Source organism: Neovison vison, chromosome 11, assembly GCF_020171115.1.
Source record: "Neovison vison isolate M4711 chromosome 11, ASM_NN_V1, whole genome shotgun sequence".
NCBI lineage: Eukaryota > Metazoa > Chordata > Mammalia > Carnivora > Mustelidae > Neogale > Neogale vison.
Genome location: NC_058101.1, coordinates 147,312,681 through 147,324,884, shown reverse-complemented (window position 1 = coordinate 147,324,884; position 12,204 = coordinate 147,312,681). Strand labels below are relative to the sequence as shown.

The 12,204-nt window shown below is 46.9% G+C and overlaps 1 protein-coding gene across 6 annotated transcripts in view; it reads right to left on the bottom strand.

Moving 5' to 3' along the window:
- Positions 1 to 12,204, bottom strand: part of ZNF827 (zinc finger protein 827) — a 168,451-nt gene that overhangs the window by 15,473 nt on the left and 140,774 nt on the right. For all 6 annotated transcript variants that reach the window (XM_044224926.1, XM_044224930.1, XM_044224927.1 and 3 more), the window contains exons 9-11: positions 4,087 to 4,224; positions 2,388 to 2,559; positions 937 to 1,103 (exon numbers count right to left, since the gene is read on the bottom strand). In XM_044224926.1, coding sequence (XP_044080861.1) covers positions 937 to 1,103; positions 2,388 to 2,559; positions 4,087 to 4,224 — 477 coding nt within the window. The remainder of the gene's footprint in view (positions 1 to 936; positions 1,104 to 2,387; positions 2,560 to 4,086; positions 4,225 to 12,204) is intronic.

Here is a 12,204-nt window from a genome sequence, read left to right as displayed (position 1 = left end):
CCATCGATGACAATTAAGTGATTCTAAATCCAACTGCTTTCCAGCCACTATGGTTTCTACGGTTTCCTTGAAGTGGGGCAGTGGTAGAGGGGCTATGGCCTGGGGAAAAGGTTCTTGACTGGGCTTAGGCATACTTGGGATGGAGAGGGTTAGAAAAATGGGAGAGTCACGGAAAAGAGGGAAAAAAAAAAGGTATCAGAAAATCCAGTGGAAATGGAAGAGAGGTTGGCCTTTCCCTTCATTAGCCACTCCAGAAATGCTGAATTTAGTTTGTCTTTGACCTGGGTTTCCCAGCTCACCGGCTGCCCACGGAGCTAATGCGGTTAGAGCCAGATAACCGACTGTAAAAATGGCACCTTCTCACCCAGCATAAGGGCTCTCTGTAGACCACCAAGTCATAGCTGCTCAACGTATAACAAAAGCAAGCTTTTATTGCTATTGGCACCACGGAGCCAAGGCGGCTGGTTAATGCACGCAGAGCTCCTTCTGGGCTGAGCACGTGGTCAGCACAACTATCTGGGAAATTCCCCTTCCCCAAATCCTTCAAGTACCAATGATGTGAGGGGCTGACCCAACCCCTAGGGCTGGCAGTTAGGAACATCAACTTGTAATCTGTAAGCACCACCAAATGTGGGAGGTGGAGGGGGGGAGTGGAGAGGCTCCTCCTCATTCTCACTTAACGACTCCACCCTGGTGTCTGTAGCCATCACTTGTGAGGGGATAATTGCATGGTGAAGTGACAGTGTCAACATCGTGAAAAGGAAGACGCTAACCAGAACAGCTAGAGTCTTAAATGAGGCGAACCCTGCGCAAGTCCTTCCCTCAGAGGAACGAGAGGTCCATGTTGCCTGGCGAGGAGGACGTGTCTGCCAGGTGGGAAAGCACTCTGGGGTGGTTGGAAGGATGAAGGAGAGAGAGACCGACAGCGATGGTCACCTGTGTGCTTGGTGCCAATGTGAGCCTTGATCTCTGCTTCCTCCATGGTGACAAAGTCACAGGCCGTGCAGCAGATGGAAAACATCCACTGCTCCTTGTCCACGTGGAGTGACATGTGGCTGACAAACTGGACATTGAGCTCGGTCTCAAATCCACACACGTGACAACTATATGAGGGGATGACAAAAAAAGAAAAAAAAAGGAGAGAGAAGAGTGATGCTCTGCGGTCCACTCAGAAAACCAAACTTTTATACACATGTATTCTCTCCCACCAAAAGGTTTTGCATTAGAAAATTCTTCGGGGGGCACCTGGGTGGCTCAGTGGGTTAAGCCTCTGCCTTTGGCTCAGGTCATGATCTCAGGGTCCTGGGATTGAGCCCCACGTCAGGCTCTCTGCTCAGCAGGGAGCCTGCTTCCCTCTCTCTCACTGCCTGCTTCTCTGCCTACTTGTGATCTCTGTTTGTCAAATAAATAAAAGAAAAATCTTAAAAAAAAGAAAAGAAAAGAAAAAATTCTTCGGCTTTCGGGATGCCTCTGCAGTGGTCACCACGCCAAACGGATTAAGTGCCGGCATAAGGCCACAATCCCATCCATGCCATAACGATGCTAAATCATCATAAAGTTAATTAAACATTACAGATTCCAGATGCCACACCTCACCTTACTGATTCCTTTGGGCAAACAGATGTGGGACAGCTTTGCCAAGGTATGAGTGGTGCTGGCACACTGGTGAGTTCGGGGCACCCAGCACACCCAGTGAGCTTCTCTCTGGCTCTGGAAACCCTCCGTGCAGCCATTGAAGACACACAGGGGTCCTCGGATGGTACCACAGACAGGACCAAGTCTGATCTGGGACACTTCTTGATAGAAGCCACCCATCCATGGAGACATTTCTCGCAAAAGCAAGTTTCCACCAATCTGTGCAGTCTGCCCCTTGGGCAAGATGCTGACCCTGGGAATTTTATGGCAACCAAATCAAATACGGATTCATGGTTGAATGTGGAAGGGAAACATAAAATTCCAGGTACTGAAGACAGTAAGTCCAACGGAAAATATGTAATGCTTTCAGGGCGATTTCCCCAGTTTTCAGATTTATTTTTCCTACTCTTTTTCTCCATAGGACAATTCTCAGGTAGCAGTAGGGTGCTCTTACAAAGGTGGAAATTTCCCAGCTGCACAAACCAAAAAGCTAATAACCCCCGGACCCTTGTCACTCTCCAGAGCTCCACCCCAGAGAGCCACCTCCAAGACCATTTCCCTTTCAATTAATTCTACGAGGGCCACCCAGGCCAAGAGAGGAGTCTGCACAGCTTCTGGGTTCAGTCTAAGCAAAGCCAACGTTAAAACGAATGTTCGTACCACGACTGAGAAGAGGCATCTCATCACACATGCCCTAGCACCTGGGCGGGGAGTGTTCGAGAAAGCTGGGCACCGTTCCATTCACCCCTCACCTGTAATAATAAGGGTGCTTCTTCCCATCGCTGCCTTCAGAGGTGACAGCGCTGACGATGTCCTCCGTATCCGTGCTCACCAGCTTCACCGAGTGCACAGTCAGGTGCTGGTTCAGGTTTGCCCGGCACTTAGCAGCATAGGGGCACAAGTGGCATTTGTATTTTCTTTCCTCTGCGGGGGAGGGGGAAAAGAGGGGGAGGGGGAAGCGACAGGAAAAACCCAAACTGCTCTTAAAAATGAATACCCAACACCTTGCAAGCGACCACTTAAAGCTCTCCAGGAAAGGAGGGCTCAGATCTCACTTCAAATGGCGACCAGGAGAACCCCAAGGTATTCTAAGTATCTAAAAGTCTTTATCCAGCAGGTCACTGTTGTATTTACGAGTGCCATCAAAGATTAAGTCAGGTCCCAAGGCAACTGGACCATCTGCTTTTTCCTAGACACCCACAGGTCCCTCTTCCCTACAGAGGAGGCCCACAGGGGCTAAAAGAATATTGTGTGTGTGTGTGTGTGCGCGTGCGCGCATGCATGTGTGTGCGCACACATGCTTTCCAAGTGTCAGCTGAGGGTGGGTGTTTAGCTGGGGAGAGGGGAATGGAACACACAGCCTTCCTGGGTCTGGTGTTAAGAGAAGCCCCATCATTTTCCCTAAGCTCCAGGCCTAGGTCAGCCAAGACATCAAAAACTAATAAAATCAAAGGGGGGAAAAATGACTCGTGGGAAATAATTGAATGGGAAATTTTCATTTTATGTAAATAAAATTAAAAATTGCAATTAATTTCTTAATGATAACCCTCTCATAAAACTGACAATGTTTCAGAACTCTTTGCAGAGTGGCATTCTGAATTCATTCAATTCATCAAGCAAATTATAGTAAAAGGAGCAGGCTTTGCTTTCAGTGGTGCAGATAAAGGTGGCCAAAGGTGGCAGAAAAAGCAAAGGGCAACTGCATTTTCTATCCCTGATTCTTCCTCTGTATTACTGGGCTTGGCTTTACAAAATACCATTCTTATCTACTTCACAGCGAAGAATGAGGAATGAGGGTTTTTTCCCAACAAAATGTAAGGCATCATCATTCTTACCGTAGATGGTCCCCCACATTTGAAGAGCTGGTGGCCTGGGGCTTGGCGGGGTTCAGGATGGAGCCCCACGGTGCAGATAAAGTACAGTTCTTTCTCCCGGGGGGGGGGGAGAAGGAACTGATTTTTGTTGCATTAATTAAGTTACTATTTATTCCTCCTTTATCCTTTCCTAATTTGGTTGCTTTCCCTTTTGCAACACGCAGAATCAAGCACATTTCTCTACTATTACGTGAAGGTAAAGATAGCAACTGTTTCCCACCAGCTGCTCTGTCCCTCTGCTGCTCCCATTTACCACGCCAGGATGAAACCAATGAGATGGGGTGCAGCCCCGGCCCCTGCACCCTGAAGATGAGAGCGGTATGTTTCTTAGAGTTCCACAATTTTACCTGGATACACCTACGTGTATCATCAATCCTCATCAATCCTCCTTTCAATACAAATAAAAACCTTTTCCAGGGTCGCCTTTGAACGTGCCAGATAACGTGGTTTGAAAGGTCGGGATAGAAACATTTCCACCACTTCCTGTTAAAACTCTCTTAGAGAAACTCAACCTCCCGAGAAGAGAGAAGCCGGTGACTCAGAGTGCGGAAGGCATCCGCGTGAGTTCCTGACTCACCTGTGTGCAGTGAGAGATGTCGAGACAACGTCTGCTGTCGGCCAAACACTTTCCCACACACATCACACGGGAAAAGCTGGTCATTGAATTTCCAGGATGGCAATCCATTTCCTGCCTCTAGAACTATCTTTTCTGTGTCTGGGCCAAAAGAGCAAAGCATCATCAGGGGTAAACCAGACATCGTGAACAAATTTTATTTTCGTCAACATTCATCAGGACTTTAACAAAGGCTTCCTTCTGAAGAATGTGCCTGGTAACTGCCAGTAAGTTCCAGTAACCTCTGGTCTTCGTGTTCATTTCCGGTTTCCAAGAAGGCTGTTCTCGAGAGTTGTGGTGGCAAATGGATTCCAATCCGAGACAAGTCTCCGGTGTTCTCTCTCTCTGTCACTAAAGGTGAGCCAACCAAGGCCTCCAGTAGGCTGGCCGCACGGTTTAGCACTGAGCGCAGCATGGAGTCGGTACTCAACACTCGCTCAGTGGGCGAATGGCTGCGTGGCTTGTTAAAACCCCAGACATGCGCACTCTTGCCACCGGATGGTCAATAAAGAGCGCCTCATCGGATTCTGACAGGAAAACAAATAGTTGGATCCCCTGAAGGAAATGTACTTCCACTGTCCTTTATGAAGAAAAGTTTTTTTTTTTTTTAAAGATTTTATTTATTTACTTGACAGAGATCAAAAGTAGGCAGAGAGGCAGGCAGAGAGAGAGTAAGAGAGAGAGAGAGAGGGAAAGCAGGCTCCCTGCTGAGCAGAGAGCCCCATGTGGGGCTGGATCCCAGGACCCTGAGATCATGACCTGAGACGAAGGCAGAGGCTTAATCCACTGAGCCACCCAGGCACCCTTATGAAGAAAAGTTTTGCCCTACGTTCTGGGTTGTACCAAATCCTTCATGGGGAACCTAACCTCATAGACTTGGTGATGACAGCTGCCTCCTACTTGCTACGGATATTCCCCGCCCCCCTCCCCCTCCCCCTGCCCCATTCATATGTGAGACCCTAAAGCCCAAGCTGAGGATATTCGGAGTCAGGCCCTGACTCAGGGGGCTGACTGGGTGGTGCGGGTGAGTCTCATGAATGGGCTTAGTGCTCTTAAAGAGGAGGACCCCCCCCCCACAGAACTCTCTTACCCCTTTTGCCACGTGGAGACACAGCTAGCAGTAGGCAGTCTGGGACCTGGGTAAGGGCCCTTACTTTACTATACGGACACCCTGATTTTGGACTTCTGGTCTCCTGAACTGAGAACAATAGATTTCCACTGTTACTATAAGCCAGCCTGTCTGTGGTACAACCTCAGTGGACACAGACACTACTCCACATAAAACTCCATAAGGCAGGAAGGAGGGCATGACCAAAGTTTCCCCAGAGGTCTCATTCTATTAGGGAAAGTGATGAGTGCCACGGATGACCTGTACATAACTCACAGCCACGACTGAGATGTGTGGACATTAATACATCCTTTTGTTCCCTTAAATAACAGTTCTTATTTTCCCATCATCATCCACAGGATTCCCTCTGATTTTCTCAGCTGTATTTCTTCTCAAGGAACTGTAATGGGCTGCACAAACGTAACTTTTACAGTGACGCAGGGAGATGGGTGACAGAGAGAGTATCAAAAAGGAGTGAAAGGACATGCTGATGAGGACCCTTGTCGGGGCCACTAAGAGGCCTCTGAAGGTCTCGCTCTGAACAACAAGACAATTTACTGAGTTGACAGCTTGTCCTTAACCTCGGTAAATGATCGTGGACCTTCTTAAAGCACGCTAGATGTTGCTTTATAGAACCCGATGCCAAGTGGTGATAATTAAATGGCAGAAAGAACTCTTCATAAGATCCACGTGGATGAAAATGCTCAGACCACCGGACAGAGACCTCAGCAGAGAGAACTTTATTTCCCACAATGTAGCTAAAACTGCTTCCCGGGGCGCCTGGGTGGCTCAGTGGGTTAAGCCTCTGCTTTCGGCTCAGGTCATGATCTCAGGGTCCTGGGATCAAGCCCCACATTGGGCTTTCTGCTCAGCAGGGAGCCTGCTTCCCCCTGGCTCTCTGCCTGCCTCTCTGCCTACTTGTGATCTTTCTCTCTGTCAAATAAATAAATAAAATCTTAAAAAACAAACAAAACTGCTTCCCAGATACAGACTTCCACCTGTGTTTGGGTGAGTGGGCGGCATCAGTTTTTGTTTGAATGCAGATTTGCCAGATAGTGTAATCTAAGGATGAGCAGAAACCAATACAAGTGTGTCTGGGTGGGAGGGAGGATGGGGTGGGGGGGAAGATCGCAATCCTGTTTGCTCTGAGGCACCTGCCTGCAATCCCAACACTGATAAGGCCCATTTATTGATTTATCTTCGTTTGTTAAAACACAGCTCTTTGGGTCTCAGGGAGAACAGTTAGTCTTACGAAAGCAGGACCATGTGACTAAAACCCTGGTGGTGGTGGGGAGGGCAGGAAGGGGGCAAAAAGGGAGGTCCTGGCCACTGAGCTGTTGAGGACACCAGATCCACTCTTAGATGACTGTCCTTGAACCCAAGAAAGCAGTGGCCATTCAGCCACGCAGCAATGAGAGGGTACTTTAGTGGTTCCTTTTAAGTGTGTAATCAAAATGGTGCTTCAAAGGAGGGCACCAGTCATAATCATAAGGAGAGGTCAAGAGGGCACAGGGTCTTCCAATAACATTCGCAACTAGAATGAATTAATTGGGTCACACACCAAACATGTTGATGCAATTAAAAGTAAAGAAGTCTCCTAATAATTCTTTCAAGTATTAGTCACACACTTAAGAAGCTGAAGCATCATAAGAACGCCAATTCCCTCCACAAGCCTTAGAAAACTATTAAAACTATGAATATTTGCTATAACTAAAGCAGGAAGAACACCGTCCAGTCACGGTGAAGCGGCTAGAGGCATGAGGACCAGGCCAGTGCTGGGACCCAAACCTTGTCTACACCGGCTCCTCTGCCAGCTCCTCTGCCGATATGCTGTCTCCATTTCTAGCAGCCACCCGTTTTCACTTCAGAAGCCGGAACAAGGAACCACAGCCCGTTTGCAGCGGGCCCACAACAGACTCGGAAATCGTAGCGAGGTGAGGCTCCAGGGATCAGCAGGCGGTGCTAAGGGGGGCGTTATTTTGACAAAACAAGCACCGGGTAACGGGCCATTCCTCCACGTGTCCTGAAAACAGGCCCCTCAAATACCACTTGAAAAGCTGCAGAATCTTTTTGGATCCCTCCCTCCCTCTCTTTTGCCACATCCAGTCAGTCCCCAAAAGCTATCAGTCTGGTTTTAGGTGGAGATCTGAATGGGATGGGCACCCAGCACGGACACGCTTGGGAATGTGTGTGGTTTGCCTTTCCGAAGCAGGATTGGCCCACATTACCCCTGAGAATTGTCAACTACGGCCAGTCATAGGCTCTGGAAGGGCAAGCCAGAACAGCCAGCACATTCCGTCTCTTGTTCTTGATGATCGACCATTACCAGAAATATTTCACTATACTGGGGCGCCTGGGTGGCTCAACTGGTTGGTCATCTGCCTTCGTCTCAGGTCATGATCCCAGGGTCCTGGGACTGAGCCCCACATCTGACTCCCTGCTCAGCGGGGAGGAGCCTGCCTCTCCTTCTCCCTCTGCTCCTGCCCCCTGCTCCTGCTCTCACTGGTGCATGCTCTCTCAAATGAATAAAAGAGTCTTTAAAAAAAAGAAATATTTTATATTTACATTGTGAACCTATTGATAAAGAAATATTTATAAAAACTGATTCATAGGCCTGCATTAGTATCTGTGAATGTAACCCTACATCAGGGAGACACCTGTGGGGACAGCCCCAGTGAGTATCTTGATTCCTAAGACACAGACACCCAGCTCCATCGTGTCCTGTTACCCCGGGGACCTGAGTTGGTCTGGCTCTCATCGTGATCACAGGCCACAAGTTTCACAAAAAGAGTTCATGTTCCGATGGGTGTGTGTGTGTGTGTGTGTGTGTGTGCACAACATTGTGGAAGCTAAGATTGACATATTTTTTTTTTTTTTAGATTGACATATTTTTATGTAAAGTTTTTCTATTATTTGATTTTTAAAACACTTTGGAAACGAACAAACAAAAGATCTCAACGATCTTTCTGGGATCTCAATTCTGCCTGAACTGAGTCATCACCTCTCACCATGGTTGCTAGTAAAGCCTCCGGAACAGCCCCTCTCCATACCAGTAGCCCGCCTCACTGGTTCCAGAATGGTCTTTTGGAGGCACAGAGTGGATGTGTCTTGTCCTGTATTCCAATGGCCACTCCGGGCCAGGCTCCTTCGAATGCCTCCTGAAGAAGGTCACAATCCTTCTACAACCACCGCCCACCTTCAGCTCCCCACTTCACCCCCAACCCCAAACGCTCAGCAGAGAGTTGCTTGCCTTTTGGAAAACACACCAGTCCCTCTAAGGCCCTCGGTATTTTGTGAATCAGTTGTACCCCGCACCAGAGGCCCCTCCCCATCCCCGCACTTCTGTACAACCAGTCCTGTCCAGATTTCATCTTCTCGGTAAAGCCTTCCCCAGTTCCCCAGGCAGAATAACTCACTTCCTTTCCCCTTTTATTCCCATAAAAGTCCCAAAGCACTTTTATGAATGCTTTCCTTGCACCACCTTCCCTGTTATTTGTTGACATATCTTCTGTATTACATCTATCGTTTCCATGTACAGCAGCCAGTGAGTCCAACAGGCAGGGGCGCTCCATAAATGCGTTCTCGGGCTCCCCTCCCCCTAGAGCGGATGGGGCTGTACGTGATTGACTTCTGCGTCGTCAGCATTAGCACAGTGTCTGATATGTAACACGGGTGTAATGTGGATATGTTGACTATATGAATGACTGAATGAAAGCATCTCAGTGAGGCAGGGGATAAACACTATTCTTCTTTTATAGTGGGTAAGACTGAGGCCTGGAGATAGCATTTCTTAAGTTTTAAGGCCAATTCAGGTTGAAAATAAGGCTATCTGCCTTTTGAATAGGTGTTTTAACCTCAACCCAAGAACTGTGATTTAAGGAACGTATCTGTGAGTCTGAGCCATACCCCAAAGGTTCTATAGCCTTACTTCCTCCCAATAACAACAAGCCAGAAGATTTTTTTTTTTTTAAGACAAACTTGCTGGTGGGCTTTGTTGATTAGTTAACCCAGAATCCCAGCACCCTATGAAGAACTCTTCACATTCATTGTTAGAGCAACAAGTACACAGCTAGCTGAGCTCATTTCCACCTCAATTATCTTCTTCTGTTCTGCTAAAAAAAAAAAGGGGGTGCCTGGGTGGCTCAGTGGGTTAAAGCCTCTGCCTTAGGCTCGAATCATGATCCCAGGGTCATGGAATCGAGCCCCGCATCGGGCTCTCTTCTTAGTGGGGAGCCTGCTTCCTCCCCTCCCTCTGCCTGCCTCTCTGCCTACTTGTGATCTCTGTCAAATAAATAAATAAAATCTTTTAAAAAACGAAAACAAAAAACTTAGTCTCTTTTAGATTCATAAGGAATTTGCTTTATAAGACTTTTTTTTTTTTTTAAGAGTTTATTTATTTGACAGAGAGAGAGATCACAAGCAGGCAGAGAGACAGGCAGAGAGAGCGGGGAAGCAGGCTCCTCGCTGAGCAGAGAGATCCAAGCCGGCTCGATCCCAGGACCCTGAGATCATGATCTGAGCCAAAGGCAGAGGCTTAACCCACTGAGCCACCCAGGCGCCCCTGCTGTATAAAACTTTTTACTGAAGTATAACATTTAGCAGAAAATTCCACATACTAGTTACCACTTTTACACTGTTCATCGTCATGAAACAGTTTGGAATATGGTATTATTTTAAAACATTTTGCTCTTTTTCATCTTTATTCTCATATCCCTTAGCATTTGTTTCATTATCTTAAGTAGCTGTGAATAATGATTGTCTTCATTTCTTTTATAGCAAAATCCTCCTCTAATGGTATCATGTTTATAGAGAGTCTCCCAGGACTTTGTCTCCTACAAAGCATTTTATTTATCTTCATCGTCTTAGGCTCTCATTCCTTGGATATCCATTAATTTTCCCCCCAAATTCCTGACTATTCAGTTTTATCTGATCAGTTGTTTTTCCCTCTAATTCCCCACCTGTGGCTTTTGTCTTGAATGTCATTTGGGACTTTCCCTCTTTCTTAAACCGGTTTCTGTTTTACCTGAAGTAAATAACGTATATAGGAGCAAGCATTTTTATCCCCATGGTACAGCTAGAAAAACAAGAGCCGAGTGAAAGGAGAGTTACCATCTTAGCAGTCCCAATATGAGGGTCTCAGCTCTTCCCGTTTGTGGGATTTATTCATAATGATGAGGTCTAACAACCAGTTTGGCATACCGTGCCTCTTATGACTTAGTGATCCAAGGGGACATGTTTCATTTCACGCACGGATCCTGGGATGATAAACCTGAGCAAGTGTTTCTTGAAAAACTTCCATGAAATAAATCCAGCTGCTAGAATCTGGGAGGGGGTCTGACAGACTCGAAGGAACATTAGATCAAGTACAGAACTCAGATTGTTTCAAATCCATCCCTTTCGTTTCCATGAGGAAGAAACCAAGGCATAAATTCCAAGCCCTCTCCCATCCCAGGGCACCACACAACTTGTATAAAGTTAAGTACCAGAGGGGTGCCTGGGTGGCTCAGTGGGTTAAAGCCTCTGCCTTCAGCTCAGGTCACGATCCCAGCATCCTGGGATCGAGACCCATATCGGGCTCTCTGCTCAGTGGGGAGCTTGCTTCCCCCCTCTCTCTCTTTGCCTGCCTCTCTGCCTGTGATCTCTCTCTGTCAAATAAATAAATAAAAATAAAAGAATTTTTTAAAAAAAGTTAAATACCAGAATCAAGGTTTTCATAGCAAGGAAGGCTCCATCCTACCCCAAGTTCAGGGAGAAACCTTAAGGATCTTCTCCTTCAATGTTTTCTTTTTACTTCTAAGGAAACTGAGGCCTAGAGAAATGAATTACCCCAGGTAACCCGGCTCATGACTCTGGGAGAGCGGAGACTTCAGACGGGCTCACTGAAGCTCCTCCAAGCCTTATGGGATCGATGCCAAAGTCTACAACAAACAAGGAAGGGATTTTTCTTCTCCTCCTGTTCTTTGGCTCTGAGTTTAATATTCTTGGTTACAAGTGGACATGTGCAGATTTAGCAACAATTCACAGACACTAGGATTTCTTTCCGTTTTTCTTAAAAGTGTCAGCCTAGAATATTTCCAGCCACAGAGAAGTTAGAAACTATAGTATGTCGAGAGTCAGAATAAAGAAGTAACAAGAGGAAGATCAGATGGGAAAATCCTAAAAGCCATTTCCGTCTGAGGTAAACTAGTTATTCCTGACGAAAATTCCCTTGGGCCTTTCACTGATACTTGGGGAACATTTTTGGTAAGAAAACCAAACAACCCACCCCCACCACCCTGCCACCCCCTGCAAACCATACAAAAAAAAAGAACAAGAACAAGCAGGGCAAAGGAAAGGACTTGAGTTTGATTCTTTTCCATTCGAACACCGTTTAGTCCCCGACTAAACTGTTTGCTTTGTTGGTGTGTTTTGCTGTATGAGAAGATCTCTGTATCTCCTGCCAAAACAATCTTCTCAAAGAACCATCTCGCAACCTGACTTTGGCAACAGAAAGGCGGAGAGGAGAAGGCTTTATTTGGTTAAAGCTGTAAGCAAAAGATTGGCCAAAATGTGACCTCAACGCATAAAGAACTGTCCAGATTGACTAAATCTGCATTGGCTGCTGCAGGAGGAAGAGGCTCTGGGGCCGCCTGCATTTTCCATTATGACAGATGGTATTTTGATCATTTCTTTCTTTCATTGTCAAGCCTGGAGTTTCAAGGCTGATCTCAAGTGAAATTCTGAAATCCTGTGTATTTAGAGGCAGAATCCTGATAGGTGATTCTCTGGTTAGATCCTGGCCCTGTGGGCTCCATCCTGTGGTTTCATGGGCTCTGCCGCCTTCTGAGGGCTGCTTGTGAACTGAGGAGTCAGCTGTGGTAAAGGACTCTTGGGGAGTTGACATCTCTGCTCTAGTGTTTGCAGTTCTTCTCTAGCCTTAACCCCCCCCCCCTTCTTAAAGGTCACTTCAACTTAGGGTAACTTGGCAGGTCATA